The 20,988-nt window shown below is 41.6% G+C and overlaps 1 protein-coding gene across 1 annotated transcript in view; it reads left to right on the top strand.

Moving 5' to 3' along the window:
• Positions 1-20,988, top strand: part of SPTLC2 (serine palmitoyltransferase long chain base subunit 2) — a 111,343-nt gene that overhangs the window by 1,079 nt on the left and 89,276 nt on the right. The window contains exon 2 of the mRNA XM_003808880.5: positions 18,904-19,098. Within this exon, the coding sequence (XP_003808928.3) occupies positions 18,904-19,098 (195 nt within the window). The remainder of the gene's footprint in view (positions 1-18,903; positions 19,099-20,988) is intronic.

Genomic DNA, 20,988 nt, shown 5'->3' with positions numbered 1-20,988 from the left:
CAGGACATTGGTCCGTAGATCTGGCAGGGAATCCAAGCTGGTCCCTCGAAAGCATCATTCTCTTAACTCTGCCGGTGGTGAGACTCTACCCCAGGCTCCAGGTTGGATTAGGTGGCCCCTTCGACCCTTTCCTGAACACGAGTGCTATCACACAAGGGGATTGTTTAGCCTGGTGGTGACTTGCGATGACTCTATACTAATTAACCATGCTGAATCATCAACCAAGTTCAGGCAGTTCTAAAATATTTTGAAAAGTTCTAAATTCAAGACAATGCTTATTATCAACCTTACAGTGGTCTGGACTGACAGATATTCTGTTGAAATGTGTTTTTAAAGATGAGCTGGTTAAAAAGATGCAAGATCGGTGTTCCTGGAAGAGAGTGTTGCGATAATTTTGCAGTTGACTTTAATACGTTTAAGTCTTGTACAGATATTAAGGAACGCTTAGAAAGTACTCTGTTTCCCTTTAGCGGGAGTGTGACTGTTGCAGTTTGATAGGATGGTGATCTTAATTTGGCTTTAACATAAATATCTGGCAGGCTCCTCCCCAGATGAGTAGTTATGATGGATAGGTCTGTTACTGTTTGCTGCGAAGCAGAAAATAAAGCATTTTTCCAGGTCATGTTGAGATATTGAGACTGAGTTGAGGGGAAAAATAAGTAAAGCAGACTTGACCTCCCCTGAAGTTGTAAGGTGTCAAAGCGAAGTAATACACAGATCAAAAGATTTGTTTTCACTTTTAAAGAAATAATTGTGTGAGGGAGGAAGTGATAACAGTCAGCTCATTATAAGCAGTGGAATAGTTTGTCGTTTTCCTAGCAATGTAAACGACTTATAAGACAAAATTGTTGTGGTATAGAATGTAATAGGGAAATTTAACGGGTAGGAGTTAGAAAATACATTTGCAGGTGAATTTCATTGAGGTATGATTTTTTTTTTGTTTTTTTTTTTCAGACAGTTTCGCTCTTGTCACCCAGGCTGGAGTGCAATGGCGCGATCTCGGCTCACTGCAGCCTCCACCCCCTGGGTTCAAGCGATTCTCCTGCCCCAGCCTCCCGAGTAGCTGAGATTACAGGTGCCCGTCACCACGCCCGGCTAAATTTTGTATTTTTATTAGAATGGGGTTTCACCATGTTGGCCAGGTTGGTCTCGAACTCCTGACCTCAGGTGATCGGCCGGCCTTGACCTCCAAAAGTGCTGGGATTACAGGCGCACCAGGCCGAGGTATGATTTTTTTTGTTTTTTTGGTTTTTTTGAGACGGAGTCTCGCTCTGTCACCCAGGCTGGAGTGCAGTGGCGCGATCTCGGCTCACTGCAAGCTCTACCTCCCAGGTTCACGCCATTCTCCTGCCTCAGCCTCCCAAGTAGCTGGGCCTACAGGCACTCGCCACCACGCCCGGCTAATTTTTTGTATTTTTAGTAGAGACGGGGTTTCACCGTGTTAGCCAGGATGGTCTCGATTTCCTGACCTCGTGATCCGCCTGCCTTGGCCTCCCAGAGTGCTGGGATTATAGGCGTGAGCCACCGTGCCTGCCCGGTATAATGTTTTAAAATGAAAAAGGAAGTCAAGAGAAAGGTGTTCACACTTCAGCGGTGCTTTGTGTTCAAATGCTTCTTTCAGTCCCTATGAGTTATGTTCAGATTTAATAGGAAATCAAGGACCTTTCTCCCATAATCTCTAACAATTTAGCATTTATAGAATGATATTTCTTCGGAGCTTGCCAACTAATAAGGTGAAGAAATATCAAGGTACTAACATGACATTTTAAAATCTGTATGAATAACATTTGGTTGACTTTTGGGGACATGTTTTGTAAAAGTTTCACTCAAGGCACATTGGTGGCATTTGGAAGAATGGTCTGTTGGAATGCTGTGAGGGCTGCAGTATCCCTTCTAGAAAACTACTTCTCACCAGTATTTTTAATACAGACTTCAGATCTGGAGCTTTCTACACTCTCAGATGGAGGAATATTGTCTGTGAGTATTTTTCTTTCTTATACAAAAGAGAGATCTTGGTAACTACATGAGAGCAATACAATATCTTAACATTTTTTAAAAGTTGTTTTCATTTTTAATTAAAGCGATGTGCTTGTGCTCCAACCTCTACCTTTCTTTCCCCTCTTTCTGGGGGGGAAATGTTGCCAACTGTGCCATCAAAAATACGCATACAGCTGTGTGTCATGCTTTTACTAAAATATGAATTTAGAGTATAACATGGTTGAGATGTAAATTCTTTTCCTCACATCTCCCACCATGTCTTTTAATGAACAGGAGAGAAGTCAGAAACATCTAGGATCACTTTACACTCTCAAGAGTATGTTTCTGTGCTTGAAGGGATGAATGAATGTATATAGTAAAAGAACAGCTCTTGGATTTGGGTTTAGAATTTGATGAGCTAGATGCTGTGTTAAGGAGTTATGAAACAATCACACATTGCTGTTTAGTGATGACAGTAGACACACAGTTTTCACAATAGTAACAGTTGAACAATAGAGCAGTAATTTTTCCTCTCTGCTATTCAGATGAGTGGGAGGAGCACAAGCCTTTATTTGAGGTAAGGTGTGGCAATTTGCCCAAGGGAAACTTTTACATTAGCATTGGAAAGAACCTTTGGGAGTTTATTTAATTCAGTCCTTTATCTCTTTGTAGGAGTTTATTAAAATCAGTCTTGGTAGAAAATTCTATACTGTTTTTAAAGATCTCCAGGGGATTTGCAGCAAGTTTTTCTCTATAGCAAATTGGATTATTATTCCATGATCTTAATTACCAAATTTCTTCCTGTGGATTTAACATTTGATGAAATAAATGCCATGTTTTGGTTGCACTGAAATATAGTAGTTTGTTTGTGTGTTTGTTTTTAAAACTCCACGTTAACAGCTCTTTTTAAAAGAGCTTCCATTTCTTTATAGAAGTTTTGAGATTTAGGTTTTCCTTTTACTTTCCTCAATTAGTTAATAAGTGTGAAAGAAAAAAAGTTATCTACCTTTGAGACAGTTTTGACCCTAACTTTTTTCCCTTTGGGTGTAGTTTTAATGAGATATTAGAAGGATGAGAGCTCTCTGGCTTACAGAATAAAAAATTCTATCTCGAGGAATTGGGGCAAAAGTTGTGTTCTTATGTTAATTAATAAGACAAGCAAAGTAGAAAGAACAAAGTGTTAGTCTTGCTTCTTAGGAGGAGGCAAATAAATAACTAATGAAGCTGGTTTACTAAATAGCTACTAGCTTTTGTTTCCACTGAGGGAGAAACAGTAACTGGGGGTTTATATGTGTTAGTTAAGGAAAAGGAGACGATAGTTATGAGGCTAGAACTGTAGAAATAGTTAGAATAGTCATATATCTATTTAGATTTAGCAGGTCCTGATAAGATACCTCAGATACCTGAAGGCTTTTCAGAAATAATGTAATTTACAACTTGGAGGACAAGATTTTCGTTTCAGTTTTCACTCTAAGGGGAAGCCTATCTTGATTCTTACATAGCTGCATCTGAAGAATTCCAGAGTTGTTTGAGGTACTCAGGAATTTTCTTTAACAGGAATTCTTGGAAAATGTGTAAGCAGCTATGTTCTTAAGATAGTATTTTAGAACTAGGATGTTCAGAAAAGTCAGACTTGCCCACTTTTTAGGGTTTGCCCATGTGCCATAGAAATTTGCACTGCTTTGAGCAAGACAGTTAATTGGTTGATTTAATTAGATTCAGTTTTTGGAAGAAAGAAGCAGTGTTTATTGGTAGAATAGGCAATTCAGAGGGATGGGTAGAGGCACTGTTTGCATTCTGAGTGGGTGTGCCATACTTGATTAAATAAATGGTTTGTGGACTCAAAGTCAGTTCCCTTCTGGGTAGTTTCTGAGAAGCTTCTGTAATATAATTCACAATTTGTGACCGATAAAAAAGTAAGTCCTTTGCTCTTGACCCATTTACTGTTAGAAAATTTATCTTGTTTGTCTTTAAGACTACTTTTTATTGCAAAGCTTGAGGCAGCTATTCTTCCTTTTTTAAAAAAATAATTTTTACTTCTCATTATAGAAATAATACATGTTTAATGTGGGATCATAAAGCATTGGGATAATCTCTGCGTTAGGTTTTTTTTTTTTTTTTTTTTGAGATGGAGTCTCACTCTGTCGCCCAGGCTGGAGTGCAGTGGCGCCATCTCAGTTCACTGCAGCCTCCGCCTCCCGGGTTCAAGTGATTCTCCAGCCTCAGCCTCCCAAGTAGCTGGGATTACAGGCATGCGCCACCACACCTGGCTGATTTTTGCATTTGTAGTAGAGACAAGGTTTCACAGTGTTGGCCAGGCTGGTCTCGAACTCCTGACCTCAGGTGATCCACCTGCCTCGGCCTCCCAAAGTGCTGGGATTACAGGCATGAGCCACCACGCCTAGCCGGAGGTTTGTTTTTTAATGTGGTCTATTGTAAATCCATCTGCTACTTTCCGTTAATTTCTTTTCTTTCTTTTTTTTTTTTGGCAAGATAGGGTCTCGCTCCAGCCTGGCCTGCAGTAGCACAGTCATAGCTTACTGCGGCCTCAACTTCTCGGGCTCAAGCGATCCTCCCAACTCAGCCTCCCAAGTAGCTGGGTCCACAGGTGTGCACCACTAGAGTGGGCTAATTTTTTTTTTTGAGACAGAGTCTTGCTCTGTCACCCAGGCTGGAGTGCAGTGGCGCAATCTTGGCTCACTGCAAGCTCTACTTCCCAGGTTCACACCATTCTCCTGCCTCAGCCTCCCGAGTAGCTGGGACTACAGGTGCTCGCCAACACACCCGGCTAATTTTTTTTTTTTTTTTTTTTGTATTTTTAGTAGAGATAGGGTTTCCCCATGTTAGCCAGGATGGTCTCGATCTCCTGACCTTGTAATCCACCCGCCTCGGTCTCCCAAAGTGCTGGAATTACAGGCTTGAGCCACCATGCCTGGCCTTTTTTTTTTTTTTTTTTGTAGAGATGGGTCTTGATATGTTCCCCAGGCTAGTCTCTTTTTTACTTAAACAAACAAACAAACAAACAAAAATAAATAAAAATATATATATATAAAGAGAGAGGGAGACAGAAAGAGAGGGAGACAGAGTCTCACTATGTTGCCCAGGCTGATCTCAAACTCTTGGGTACAATCAATCCTCCCGCCTTGGCCTCCTGAAGTGCTGGGATTACAGGTGTGAGCCACCGCACCCAGCCACCCAGGCTGGTCTCAAACTCCTGACCACAAGCATCCTCCTGCTTCAGCCTACCAAAGTGCTGGGATTACAGCCACTGTACCAGACTATTTTGTGATAATTTCTAAGTACAGTGAAATATGCGGTTGTACTGAGACTATGGGTGTGATCCAGTCTTACTCCAAAAAATACGTATTAAGGGCCGGGCACAGTGGCTCATACCTGTAATACCAGCACTAAGGGAAGCCAAGGTGTAAGGATTGCTTGAGCCCAGGAGTTCAAGATCAGCCTGGGCAACGTGGCGAGACCCCATCTCTATTTAATTAAAAAATAATAAGGTATATGACCAGGTACCGTGGCTCACGCCTGTAATCCCAGCACTTTGGGAAGCTGAGATGGGCGGATCACTTGAGGTCAGGAGTTTGAGACCAGCCTGGCCAACATGGTGAAACCCTGTCTCTACTAAAAATGTAAAAATTAGCCGGGTGTGGTGGTGTGCGCCTATAATCCCAGCTACTCTGGGAGTCTGAGGTAGTAGAATCGCTTGAACCCAGGAGGTGGAAGTTGCAGTGAGCCAAGATGGTGCCACTGCACTCCAGCTTGGGCGACAGTGAGACTCTGTCTCAACAAAACAAAACCTCAGTTAGATACCATTTCACACCACTAGGATTGCTAAAATAATAAACCAGGTATTAAGTGTTCATTTGGATATAGAGAAATTAGAATCCTGATACATTGCTGGTAGGATTATAAAATGATGCAGCCACTTTAGGAAACAGTTAAACATAGAGTTAGCATGTAGCCCAGTAATTCTCCTCCCAAGAAAAATGAAACATATGTTCCTGCAGAAACTTGTATATTAATTATAATAGCAGCATTGATTGATTGATTGATTGATTCAGGGTGTTACTGTTACCCAGGCTGGCAGGACATGGCTCACTGCAGCCTCCACCTCCTGGGCTCAATCAGTCCTCCCACCTCAGCCTCCCAAGTATCTGGGACTACAGGCATATGCCACCATGAGTGGCAAATTTTTTTTTTTTTTTTTTTTTTGAGACAGAGTCTCCCTCTGTCGCCCAGGCTGGGGTACAGTGTGGCTCACTGCAACCTCCACCCGGCTGGTTCAAGCAGTTCTCCTGCCTCCGCCTTCCGAGTAGCTGGGACTACAGGCACGTGCCACCACGCCCAGCTAATTTTTTATATTTTTAGTAGAGATGGGGTTTCACCATGTTGGTCAGGCTGGTCTTGGACTCCTGACCTAAGTGATCCAACTGACTTGGCCTTCCAAAGTGCTGGAATTATAGGCGTGAACCACTGTGTCTAGCCCCGCGTTTTTATAATAACCAAAAAGTAGAAACAATCCAAATGTCTATCAACTGATGGGTAGATAAAATATGGTATATCCATATTAAAGGATATTATTCAGCAGTACTACTGAAGGAATGCAGTACTAATACATGCAGGTGAATACTACATTGTTTATGGCCATGTGTTTATATAGTGAAAGTATTTAAAAATACAGGGGAATGATAAACACTAAATTCCCAATTCCTCTGAGGAGGAATGGAAATATAGCATTTCCCCAGGACAAACTTCTTTAAAGGATTGGAGAACTACTTAAACATGTCAGATCTTGACACTGTCCTGATGGCCTCCTGTCACTGATAACAAAATACAAAATAGGGTTTACAAGGCCCACCATGAACTTTGCTATCCCTCTCTGACTTCATATCCTGCCAGGTCACTGCTTTCTAGCCAATCTGGGCTTTCTGATGTTCCCCAAACACATTGCCATCAAGCACCCCTCCCTGGGGCCTTATTATTATTATTATTATTATTATTATTATTATTATTATTTTGAGATGGAGCCTCAATCTGTCACCCAGGCTGGAGTGCAGTGATGCGATCTCGGCTCACTGCAACCTCCGCCTCCAAGTTCAAATGATTCTCCTGTCTCAGCCTCCCAAAGTGCTGGAATTGCAGGCGTGAGCTACCACGCCTGGGGTCCCTGGGGCTTTAGCCTTTACAGTTACCTCAGCCTGGAAAGCTTTTTCACAGAGTTCTCTTCCCTACTCCAAGTCCATCTGCTTACACCTTACCTCCACCCTGTTTAAAATGCTCTTTTTCCATGATTTTATTCTGATTGTAGCAGTGTGATCTGATACGGTATATCTATTTGCTTATCTGTTGTCTGCCTCTCTCACAGGAGTGTATTTCTAGTGCTCGGATCATGCCTAGCTCATAGCAGGGACTCAATAAGTATTGAATGAATGATAACTTTAATGTTTTATTTAATGGAAAAAAGATCTAAAGCATATAAGCTAAATCTTAAGTTTTGAGAAAGCTAGATGTTGAATACAGTTTTATTTCTATTTTTTGATGATAATTACTGTGTCATATTTCATACATACTCTGCTGGTTGACAAAAACTAGTTCCCTAAAATAATGTTACAGACATAAGTAAGAAATGGATTGTGGTGACACATAAGCTGTTAAAGAAACCCATAGCCTAATTTATAGTGTATCAGGTTTGCAAGTGGTTTAAAACAATAGCGGTTTACTGAATATTCTTACTAGCGTGAGGGGAGAGCTTGTGAGAAGTAGGAAGAGGCCAGAGAAGGTCCTGGGGTCTGGCACACTCTGATATGCTTCATCACCTCTCCCTAAGCTCTCCCTACAGGGCAGTGGGGCCAGTGGTGCCTTTTGCAGCACCCTCTCCATTGTCTTACCAAGGGCTTCAGCTGTGAGATGCCGGTTGGTGCTACAAGGAAGGGGAAACATGTCAGCTCTTTCCTCTGCTCTTTTCTCACATTGATTTCAAACGCCAAGAAGCTGGGCTGAGAAACCGGGCTTGTGATCCTGGTTGTACTGCAGTCCACCATGTGCTGGAGAGCTCTGCAGGTTGTGCTAAAGGGTAGTGTCTTTATTGCCTCCTGTATAAGCTTGACTTTTACATAGACAAGCAGGTTATTTCCAGGACAACTAAATTAGTTGGTGCGAAACCTCATTTCCTAGAAACACATTTTCTTAGTAGAGGAAACCCATATAACCATTTGTCTCCATCTAAGTGTAGCTAATAACATGAATAACAAAAATAGCTAATTATTTAAATAGCAAAAATAAGTATGGAAGATGAATTTGAAGTAAAATTCTAATATTAAGCCACTGATTATTTTAAAACAATCGGATTAAGTTGTAGTACCTCTGAAATAATTAAAGGAAAATTTGATTCTTAGAAAATCTCAATTCATTGGAAAGCCATGGAATTAATAAAAAAAGAAAATCTCAGGCAATATAAACTAAGGAATGGCAAATGGAAAATGTATTGATTGGTGGAAAAGTAATTGCGGTTTTTGACATTCAAAGTAATTACTTTTGCCATTACTTTTAATGGCGGAAACCATTTAATGGCAATTACTTTTGCACCAACCTATAAATAATTGGACTCTAGTTCCAACTTTGATATTTAGCTTTCCCATGACTGTTGACAAATTGCTTAATCTACTTTCCTTGATTTTGTCAGTCAAATGAAGAGGAAGAGACAGCTTGAGAAACATTTGTAAGAGAAATGCTTATTACTTTGTATGTGTTTTTCATCTTACATATTAAATATAAATTCCTTTAGGTGATATTCTTTAAAATGATTTCCTTACTCCCTTTTATATTTACATCCATTTTCTCTTAAAAAAACAAACAAACAAAATACTGCACAATTCTTGAAGACAAGGATTACCTCTTACCTCTTATTTGTTTCATGAAATATAGAGTACAATTTTTTTTTTTTTTTTTGAGATGGGTCTTGTTCTGTCACCCAGGCTGGATGACATCATGGCTCAGTGGCGCCATCATGGCTCACTGCAGCTTCAACCTTCTGGGCTCAGGAGATCCTCCTATCTCAGCCTCCCCAGTAGCTGGGACTACATTCATGCACCACCACATCCGGCTAACTTTTGAAAATGTTGTATAGAGATAGGGTTTCACTATGTTGTCCAGGCTGGTTTTAAACTCCTGGGCCCAAGCAATCCTCCCGCCTTGGCCTCCCAAAGTGTTGGGATTACAGGTGTGAGCTCCTGTGCCCAGCCTAGAGTATAGTTCTTGACATATAGATAGAAATTAAGTATTTGTAGAATGAGTGGGAAAAAAATGAAATGATTATGTTGATTTTGAGTTTCTCGGTGGAATAGGGCTTTGGATTCCTAGAAGAGACTTTAATGTTGAAAAATTATTTTTGTAGTTTTGAAAATGTTAAAAAATTGAACATGAGAAATCTCCACTTCTCTGGGCATGTGAAATTAAAGGGAGGGATGATCAAGTTGTGAGAGATTCCCTAGGCCAGCAGTGCTGATGCAAGAAGTTGAACATGTAGACTGCTGTATTCTGTACCTACCTACACACACACACACACACACACACACACACACACACACAGTCCCCTCCCTCCTGGGAAAGCAAAAGTTGTTGTTGTTGTTTTTTGAGACAGAGTCTCACTCTGTTGCCCAGGCTGGAGTGCAGTGGCACGCGGTTTCGGCTCACTGCAACCTTTGCCTCCTGGGTTCAAGCGGCTCTCCTGCCTCAGCCTCCCGAGTAGCTGGGATTATGGGCGTGCGCCACCATGCCTGGCAAATTTTTGTATTTTCAGTAGAGAGAGGGTTTCACCATGTGGGTCAGGCTGGTCTCGAACTCCTGACCTCATGATCAGCCTGCCTTGGCCTCCCAAAATGCTGGAACTACAGACATGAGCCACTGCGCCAGGCAGCAGAAGTTTTTGACGATTTCTAGACAATGTGTGTAAAGACCTTTAGAGTCTAAAGTTAATGTTTGCATTTTGCAGTCTTAGGCAGATTCAATGAGGTATAAAACACCTCTATCCAAACAACTGAGTTGGACTGGGCTGAAGATTTAAGTCCTTCAGTTCGGTGTAGTATCCCAAGAGTGGGATCCGTTGTATGTTTGTTACAGGCCACTCCCTCTAGCTTTATCTGCTAAGCACTGTGAGATTGTGCTTAATTTCACTTTGCCTTTCTAGTTCAGGCCTCCAGCCTGGAGGTGAATGTCCTGTGTAGAAAACTGGCCATAAATTTAGGGCTGTTATGGAATTTAATCTGTCATGCCAACCCATATAGCTGTCATAAGTTCTGCTGGTTTTTCTTTCTCTTGATGGAGTTCTGCCTATGGCAAGCCCCAGTTATCATCACTCACGCTAAAGCTCTACAAGTACCACAAGGAGAGAGGAAATGGCTGGCACTTTCAGCTCACCTAGAGAGGCCTCTTCTCCCTCTGGAATTTTAATTCTGCTAGTCCTCTTTGCTATGCATAGAAGACAGCTCTTCAATCTTTAAAGCCATTTATTTATTTGAATAATCTGTATAGTTTTATCTAGTTGTTACTGTGAAAGCGCTAGCTTGCCTCTCTCTATTAAAGCTAACCTGGAAGTCTCATTGTTTTTTGAATTTTTGTTGCCACAAACATGACATAAGAATAAGTTTGTTCTGGGCCAGGCATGGTGGCTTATGCCTGCAATTCCAGCACTTTGGAAGGCCAAACTGGGAGGATTCCTTGAGGCCAGGAGTTCAAGACCAGCCTAGGCAACATAGGGAAACCTCATCTTAAAAAAAAAAAAAATTAACCAGGTATGGTGGCGGGCACTTGTATAGTCTCAGCTGCTCTGGAGGCTGAAGTGAGAGGATTACATGAGCCCAGGAGTTTGAGGTTACAGTGAGCTATGGTTACGCCACTCTACTCCAGCTTGGGCAGCAACAGAGTGAGACCCTGTCTCTTTAAAATAAATAAATAGGCCAAATGTTTAAAGTAGAAAGTCAAAGTGGCCAGCCATTCCACTACAAGATAACCAGTGTTTTCAATTTGATTTATGGCATTCCAGATTAGCATGTGTGTGCATGACTTTGTCATTTTACCTTTTTTTTTTTTTTTTTTTTTGAGACAGAGTCTTGCTTTTTTGCCCAGGCTGGAATGTGGTTACAGGATCTTGACTCACCGCAACCTCCGCCTCCCAGGTTCAAGCAATTCTCCTGTCTCAGCCTCCCGAGTAGCTGGGATTACAGGCATGCACCACCACGCCCGGCTAATTTTGTATTTTTAGTAGAAATGGGGTTTCTCCATGTTGGTCAGGCTGGTCTCAAACTCCCGACCTCAGGTGATCCGCCCACCTTGGCCTCCCAAAGTGCTAGTATTATTACAGGCGTGAGCCACCGCGTCTGGCCGGGAAATATTTTTTAAAAATTTCTTTTTTTTTTTTTTTTGAGACGGAGTCTCGCTCTGTCGCCCAGGCTGGAGTGCAGTGGCGCGATCTCGGCTCACTGCAAGCTCCGCCTCCCGGGTTCACGCCATTCTCCTGCCTCAGCCTCCCGAGTAGCTGGGACTACAGGCGCCCGCTACCACGCCCGGCTAATTTTTTGTATTTTTAGTAGAGACGGGGTTTCACCGTATTAGCCAGGATGGTCTCGATCTCCTGACCTCGTGATCCGCCCGCCTCGGCCTCTCAAAGTGCTGGGATTACAGGCGTGAGCCACCGCGCCCGGCCCTAAAAATTTCTTGAAGCCCTTAAAGTTTACAGGCTCTGCTAACATGATAAATACCCAATAAAAATGTAGAAAAGAAGTTCTAAGAGATTTTAATATAGAATCATCTGTTAACTGTTTTAGTTGAGAGCAACAGAAACTGAGTCTGGTTAAACTAAGCAAAGAGTGATTTATTGGAAGGATGATAGGTATACAAAAATGGGATGGGGGATGAAATTGAATAAGTCTCAGAAAGGCAAGAATTGGCACAGCTCTTGGGACCTCAGTGGCAGGAGTTTGTGAACCCTTTCTTCAGGACATTGGAGACCCACTGCCCTTCAGACTCTCTCCCCATTGACATTTTAAATCCCCATAAAAGAGGGTTGTTGGATTTCTTTTGGCAGAGGTGTCTATGCTGTATCAATCAGTTATGGTCCAGGAAATATGGTCACAAAGCATACACGTGACCACCAGGGGCCCATCCCTGCGTATCAGGGAGTATTCCCAGAGAAGGGAAGTTGACACAAACCGGATTGCCTCTCCAGTGGTGTGCACCACAAAACCAGATTGGAGCACGTGGTGGGGGCAGAGTGGAGGGGATGGTATTACAGGCTCAGAACATGTCAGCAGTGGAGGAGAGCTCAGATGAAGATGCAGAATTTGTGGCAGAGCTGCACTTGTACTCCAGTCTTCAGGCTCTTGCATCTCTTACACCGCGATGGTTATCTAGAGATGGAAAAGTGTTACAGCGGAGGCTTGGGTGGCCAGTTAGTGTGATAACTCCTGGGCAGACATCAGTGCCCAGTGTGTACAGGATGCCACTGAACTGAAATGGAAATGTTCCACTCCATATATGCTTGAAGATCTCCTTTTGGGGGTTTTCAGTAGGAAAATGGTAATGTCAAAATATAAATGTGTTTCACAGCTAGTTTTGGAAACATTTTTCATTCCATTCCACGTGAGATACTTACTGACAAAAACTAAGGAATTTATGCTACCTACAAAAAAAACTATGGACTTCTACTTTTCAGAATTTCCCTGCTGAAAAAAGGAGACACTTCTGGACATACACATTCAGAGCATGGTATAGCCTATGTGATTTGTGTAAAGCTCCAAACTGTTCTCTCTAGTATGTGTGATATGCAGTAGGGAGAGGCCAGTACATTTCAGTAAAATTGCAAGGACAGTTTCAGCAGAACTGATTTTAAGGAGCAACAGAAACATAGCACTTGAAAATGAATAGGGTTCGTTTAATGGACAAAGCATGATAACAGTTCTTTGATTGCTGAAGAATAATGGGTGGTTCACATTAGACATTAAGTTTTTAAAAATAAAGTTCCAAACCATTCACCAGCTGGGCAGGTTCTGTTATCCTGCTGTAGCATGCAGCTGGAATGTGCTTATTTGCTTAAGGAAATTATGCTTTTGTGATTTTGTATTCATATCAGAAATGTGTGCTTCTGTTTCCTAATAATTACTTCACTGTTATTGGATTATAACATGGTTACTCCCTGTCCTTTCATGGGATTCTTGAAACCTTTATTCAGGATCATTTCTTCTGAGTCAGTTTACAGTGCAATAAAAACTGTTTTATTTTAATTATTTTAAAAAAATTTTCCTGAAACTTAAGAGACAGAAGGCAACATATAATCCAGGGTTTTCTTTTGCTATAGAGGATATCATTAGGACGTTTGACAAAATCTGAATAAACTTGTAGACTAGGCTGGGCACAGTGGCTCATGCCTGTAATCCCAGCAGTTTGAGAGACCAAGGCAGGAGGATAGCTTGAGCCCAGGAGTTTGAGACCAGCCTGGGCAATGTAGTGAAATCCCATCTCTACAATAAATCAGTAAATATTTATTGTATTAATCTTATGTTATCTTATGTTAATCTCTTATTGTGCTGTGGTCCCAGCTTCCTGGGAGGCTGAGGCTGGAGGATCACTTAAGCCTGAAAGGTAGAGGCTGCAGTAAGCCATGATCACACCACTGCACTCCATCCTGGGTGGCAGAGTGAGATGCTGTCAATAGAAAAAAAAAAAAAAAAGAAACAAACCTTTTCAACCTCCTTAAAATTCTCTTGTGCCCCACAGGAAGCTCTTGGGCTAAAGCACAGAAAGTCATTACTAATTCTATCTGGAAGCCAGAAAATAAGGTGGAGCCACAGATGACTCCAAACTTGGGAGACTGGGTAGACTGGATGGTGATGCTGTTGACCAAAATAGGTAATAGAAGAGGAGTATCGGGTTTTAACTGAGAGGGAGGGTTAGGATGGTGAGAAGAAGTTCAGCTTTAGACTTGTTGAGTTTGAGGTGCCCATGAAGTCTAAGTGGAGCTATGTAGAAGGCAGGTGGAAATGCGAATGTGGAGTTCTGGAAAGGAATTTGGGATTGCAGTGTAGACTTGAGCTTACTTGTAGCATCTGAGGTCTAGCTGAGAACTCCTAAGTAGATGAGAATTCACTAGAGAGGTTATAGATAGTGAGGCAAGTTTAAAGAGAAGGGTAGAGACACGGAGAAAGGGGGTGGGGAGCAGCCAAAGCAGGCGTCCCCGCAGTTGACTTGCCACCAAGGGAACGTGGGTGAATGACCAAGGCAGGCGTCCCCACGGAGATCAGACACCAAAGGAACGTGGTGAATAATCAGAGAGGCATCCCCTCAATGATTAAACACCAAGGGAAGGCTGCCTTCCCGAGTCCGTGACCGGCGCTGGAGTTTTGGGTCCACGGATAAAATGTGTCTCCTTTGTCTCTATCAGAAAATGAAAGGAATTGAAATTAAGAGAAGGGAGAGATTGAAGGGTGGCGCCAAGATTGAAAGGAGAAGGAGGTTGAGGGATAGTGAGAGAGGTTGGAGAAGAGAGTAAAAAGAGGCCGCTTACCCGATTTAAAATCGGTGAGATGTTCCTTGGGCTGGTTGGTCTGAGGACCTGAGGTTGTAGGTAGATCTCTTCACGAAGTGAGGATGAGGACAGGGGACTGGTCTCCCGAAGGAGTCCCACTGACCCTGGTCTTTGGCACCAAATGTTTCACGTGTGCATGTGAAGAGACCCCCCAAACAGGCTTTGTGTGAGCAGCAAGGCTGTTTATTTCACCTGGGTGCAGGTGGGCTGAGTCCAAAAAAGGAGTCAGCAAAGGGCGGGAATTATCATTAGTTCTTATAGGTTTTGGGATAGGTGGTGGAGTTAGGAGCAATGTTTTGCAGGCAGCGGGTGGATCTCACAAAGTACATTGTCAAGGGTGGGGAGAATTATAAAGAACCTTCTTAAGGGTGGGGATTACAAAGTACATTGATCGGTTAGGGTGGGGCAGAAACAAATCACAATGATGGAATGTCATCAGTTAAGGCTATTTTCATTTCTTTTGTGGATCTTCAGTTGCTTCAGGCCAGCTAGATGTATACATGCAGGTCACTGGGGATATGATGGCTTAGCTTGGGCTCAGAGGCCTGACAATATAAACTCGTCAAAAACAAGAAAAGAAAAATCAAAGCAGTTTAGAAGGTTATAAACAAAAAATATACCATCTTGTCCCACCCCACTCCTTACCACATTTTCTTGTGTCTCCTTCCAGACAATTTTAGTCTTATGGAAACATATGTATTACACATATGGCTTATCTTTTATTATACTTTCCCATTATTGCTTTGGTTAGGAGTGCCTTTTCAGCTGCTTAATAAACATGGTTGACAGCCCACAGGCATGTGGACAAAATGGCCCATTAGTTTGATTTTTTTTCCTTCTCTTGTTCTGTAATGTGTTTTATGGTGGTGTGCTTATAGTCTTGTCGGAAAAAAATTTCTTCCTTTGCATTTTTATTTTCTTTTACATTTTCTTAAACAGTAATATTACCGTTCAAGCAAACATTTGATATTCCTAAATCTTTCCTTGATTAATAATGCTAATATAGTGTCACATTCTTGTTTGCTTAATGTGAACAGACTGTGAACAGACTGATACGGAATGTTATTAAGTGTTAACTATTTATTAAGACTTCATAAATACTACCCTGGGTGCTAGACGTGCAATAATGAGCAAAACAGACCTGGTGTTTTTCCTCATGGATTATTACCTATGTATAAGAGAGTAATACCATTATTGTTTGAATCATGTGAAAGATAAGGTTTAGCATCAGTTCTTAAAGGTGAAGTGATTTTGTTCTCTCAGAGTTTAAAGACTTTTCACCTTGGAGAGGCTCGCGTGTCAGTTGGCGTGCCCATCTGCCTCCCTGTATCATCAGTCACTCTGTTTTGACTGAAGCCACATTCCAAAGTCACTTCTTTTCACAGGTTCTGAAGGTGGAAAAAAAGAAACCCCAGCCACTTCTTAGTTGAACCTAAATTCTTTAAAATACCTTTAATTTTGAATAAGGCTTTGGTAAAATCACACAGTTCTTCATAATGGTTTAGCATCCTCCTTCCTAGAGAGTCCAGCCTACAGTATGAATTGACCTGATCCTGCCTGTGTGGGTGTGCCTGAAATCAAGGCGGATATCTTTAAAAGAGACCCACCGTAAACTCGCTGCATGTTGGATTGAGATTGCGGTGGTGGGGGGGGGTGCGGGGGGCGGGGGGCTCTGTAATTTCCAGGCTTTTTAATGATGCGTACAGTTGAGAGTAAATAGTTTAAATAATTTCATAGTTAGGGAGAGTTCAGCACTGGTATTAAACAGAGTTCTTAAGGCAAAATATTTTCAGATACAGTTTTTAAAGAGATGATCAGAATGTTAATTTTTCTTGTCTTTTAAATTGCTTTTCATTTTGCTTTGCCCAGCTTAATAACTTTTTTATATTGTTATGTTGTTAATTTTTAAACAATTTTCTGTCTTAAGGTATTGGCTCAATTTTAGGTATTCTGTTCTAAACACATTACAGTCTTACTCCTGCATAAAAGTTTAAGTATTAAATATTGACACCAAACTTTTTCTCCTGTGTGGAAGAGATTGATGAAGACCCAAATGAGTTTGTGAATAGTTTTCAGAAGTTATTTAGATCATCAAGTTGAATCAGTACCAACAGATTCCATCCATCTGCCATGCCTATCTGAATGCCTGTCCTTTGTCACATACAACTGTGTCTTTCCGAACTATTCCAGTTTGTAACACTGAAGCAGCTTTCCAAAACTAACATTACCAGGATAGGATATTCTAAAATATCTTTACCCCTTGGATATGTATAACAATTGATTGTATAGTTATGTAAATTTTATTAATTTGTTTTTTTTTGTTTATATCGTATCTCTGATCAGATTGCCTGAGAGGGCAAGAAAGGATCTTTTAGTTCTTTGGGACTTTTCGTAATGCTTAATTGACGATATGCCCCTGGTAAATTTTGTTTAACCATCCTCACTGCAGTTGTTCCAAAGTTAAGATTAAAGTTAACACACAAACTTGTCTAGCAGATTTCTTCTATAAAGCAAGATTTCCATTAAAATTGACCAAGAAGCAAAAAGTTTTCATCTATGAGATCAAAAGTAAAGTAGCTTGGTTTTTGTATATTAAAATCCAAGTATCCCAAAGGTTAAAACAAGGGATAATCTTACAGTGTTTGGGAATGAATACTTAAGATGAAGGGGGACAGAAAAATTCATGACAGTTACTAACAATTTTTCCCCTTGTTTTGGGTTTCACTTTCTTTTTACTTTTATATAATGCTGGGCCACACTTTTTTTTTTTTTTTTTTCTGTATCACGTAGGCTGTAGGGAAGTGGCACGATCATGGCTCACTGCCATCTCGACCTTCTGGGCTCAGGTGATCCTCCCACCTATCTCCTGAGGACCTGGGACTACAGGCATGTGCCACCATGTCCAGCTAGTGTTTTCGTTTTTTGTTTTTGTAGAGGCAAGATTTTGCCATGTGCCCAGGCTGGTCTCAAACTCCTGGGCTCAAGTTATCTGCCCACCTTGGCCTCCCAAAGTGCTAGGATTACAGGCGTGTGCCACTGCACTTATATAAACATCAGCGTGGACCACACTTATATAAACATCTTAGTTTTTTGCATGATTTACTTGTGTTATCACTACCAACAAAGGTTAATTTGAACTACGTGTTTCTACAGGGGCCTACTGCTGATAATTATTTGGAATACTATGGCTGGGTGGCTTTAAGAATGTGTGGTAGTAAAACATTTACAAATATTTTACATTCTAATAAAGCTGAATTTACTTTTGAACTTTTGATCTCTTTATCTGTAGGCCAATATAGTACTTTTTTGGGACAGGCTTTCTCTTTGTTGATTTATATTTTTTGCTTTTTTTATTAGAACAAAAGAAATTATGCTAGCATTTTAGAATCTATTTAAGAAAATCAAATAATGATAAAAATCAGTGTTAGGTGGTGTTCTTATGCAGTCCTTCTTGCTCCCCTTCTTTTACTGTTCATCTAAAGGGCATATAATTTATAAGTTATTTCTATTGAAAACAAGTAGCTCTGCTTATCTCTTAGTGTTACATTTGACTGTTGCTTACAAAATTCTTTTTTTTTTTTTTTTTTTTTTTTGAGATGGGGGTTTGCTCTTATTGCCCAGGCTGGAGTGCAGTGGCTTGATCTCGGCTCCCCACAACTTCCGTCTCCAAGGTTCAAGCAATTCTCCTGCCTCAGCCTCCTGAATAGCTGAGATTATAGGCATGCGCCACCACACCCGCCTAGTTTTGTATTTTTAGTAGAGATGGGGTTTCTCCATGTGATCAGGCTGGTCTTGAACTCCCAACCTCAGGTGATTCGTCCGCCTCGGCCTCCCAAAGTGCTGGGATTATAGGCGTGAGCCACCGTGCCTGGCCTAAAATTCTTTTTTTTTTTTTTTCTTGTTTCCAGTGAGGTTGGAACTTAGAAAATTCCTTTTTTTTTTTGACACGGAGTCTTGCTCTGTCACCCAGGCAGGAGTGCAGTGGCGTGATCTTGGCTTACTGCAGCCTCCACTTCCCAGATTCAAGCAACTCTCCTCCCTCAGCCTCCCAAGTAGCTGGGATTAGAGGTGTGCACCACCAATCCTGGCTAATATTTGTATTTTTAGTAGAGACGGGGTTTCACCATGTTGACCAGGCTGGTCTTGAACTCCTGACCTCAAGTGATCTGCCCGCCTCAGCCTCCCAAAGTGCTGGGATTACAGGTGTGAGCCAATGCGCCCGGCGGAACTTAGAAAATTCTTAAGGTATAATTCAGCAAATCTCTAAGGACCTAGATTTTAGGTAGGAATGTTTTTCTTGCCATGATGGAAATAAACATTTTTAACCTCTCTTTTAGATCCATCATGTTACACAAAATGGAGGACTATATAAAAGACCGTTTAATGAAGCTTTTGAAGAAACACCAATGCTGGTTGCTGTGCTCACGTATGTGGGGTATGGCGTACTCACCCTCTTTGGATATCTTCGAGATTTCTTGAGGTATTGGAGAATTGAAAAGTGTCACCATGCAACAGAAAGAGAAGAACAAAAGGTAACTGTTAGAGAGTTTTTGATTCTGTAAATAGAAGCCTTTTATGGAAATCTTAGTATTTTTGCACAAAAGTTTTTTCTCAGAAATTTGGGTACACATTAAAATTAAACTATTCCAGATGCAGTTAAATGAAAACATTGTACAAAGAAAGCTGAAAACAAGGTTAAAGATATCAAAGCATTCATCATGGGTTTAATCAAGAAGAACCTAAGGAGGCGGGCGGCACTATCCCTGTTTTATGGATTAGAAATCAAAAAGTCACAAGTTAAACAACGTTTCCCAACATGCCAGGTGTCAGAGCTGCTGTGTGGACAGAGGACTGTGAAGTGAAAAAGCCTTGCTCTTTCTGTTCATACCAGCATGCTGAATCCCAGGTTGTGTTTACCATTTTCTGAAAAGGTTGTATTCTTTGGAATTAATAATATGTTTTCTCATAGATACATTATACATAGTTGGGTGATTCACACATCAGCTCCTCTCCCCGGGCAAACAAGCTGTAATACAGAATGTGGCCAACCGATTCTATTTACAGTAAACAACACTCTTATTTTAGGAATGGCAAACGTATGAGCATGGTTGTCTGGGGAAGAGGGCTTCATTCACTTCACTTTTCTCTGCATGTTCCTTTGTACCTCTGAAGGGTTGTTTGTTTGTTTGTTTGTTTGTTTATTTTTTGAGACAGAGTCTTGCTCTGTCAACCCAGGCTGGAGTGCAGTGGTGCGATCTCGGCTCACTGCAAGCTCTGCCTCCTGGGTTCACACCATTCTTCTGCCTCAGCCTCCCGAGTAGCTGGGACTACAGGCACCTGCCACCACGCCCGGCTAATTTTTTTTTTTTTTGAGACGAGTCTTGCTCTGTCGCCCAGGCTGGAATGCAGTGGCTCGGTCTCGGCTCACTGCACGCTCCGCCTCCCAGATTCACACCATTCTCCAGCCTCAGCCTCCCCAGTAGCTGGGACTACAGGCGCCTGCCACCGTGCCCGGCTAATTTTTTTTGTGTTTTTAGTAGAGACGGGGTTTTACCGTGTTAGCCAGGATGGTCTCGATCTCCTGACCTTGTGATCCACCCACCTCGGCCTCCTAAAGTGCTGGGATTACAGGTGTGAGCCACTGCGCCTGGCCAAGTTTTTTGTTTTTTTTACTTGTTATTGACTTGAAGCTCACTTCTGGAGTTGTATACATTACATATGTGTTACCTAGTCTCCATAAATAAATAAAATGAGGGTTAAAGATGCCTAATTTTACTAAAAATAAAACAAACCTGTGTGTTCTTGGCATGTCCCACATGGCAAAAGGTTGTCTTTTAGCCCAGGCAAATGTACCAGATTAGAGAAGGACTTAAGACATTAGAGTTTTTTTGTGGTTCCTGTGCGTCCGAGGAAAAGAGGCAGGTGTGAGGTGAGCAAAGTCAACGCCGAGACGAACCAGTGAACATTGATTGTAGAAGAAACAATTATTCAGGTAATGGATAGTGGTCGTGTGCAAATGGGAAGAGTACATCACGAAAACATTGTCAGTTACTAGGAAGACAAAACCAGTCAGTAGATACATGGATTCAAAAGTGGCTCCTGGGAGAACTCAAGATTAGGCATCCTTTCTCTATCATCTCAACCATCTTGTACTCCATCCGAGCCCCAGCACAAGTTGGCCATCCTACTCATTGCCCTGCAAGTTAAGTTGACAAAGAAGGTAAATAAGTTTTTTGAATGCCAAGCCCTGCATTCAGAAGTTGGTCCAGTAACCCTAAGTAATTTTTATCTTTTAAAACCCAAACACATTTTTAACATTTTTTATTTTATTATTATTATTTTTTAGACAAGAGTCTTGCTCAGTCGCCCAGGCTGGAGTATAGTGGTGTGATCTCGGCTCACTGCAACCTCCACCTCCCGGG

Source organism: Pan paniscus, chromosome 15 (genome assembly GCF_029289425.2).
Source record: "Pan paniscus chromosome 15, NHGRI_mPanPan1-v2.0_pri, whole genome shotgun sequence".
Lineage (NCBI taxonomy): Eukaryota > Metazoa > Chordata > Mammalia > Primates > Hominidae > Pan > Pan paniscus.
The sequence above is the reverse complement of the archived record's forward strand: the minus strand, read 5'-3'. Positions and strand labels throughout refer to the sequence as shown.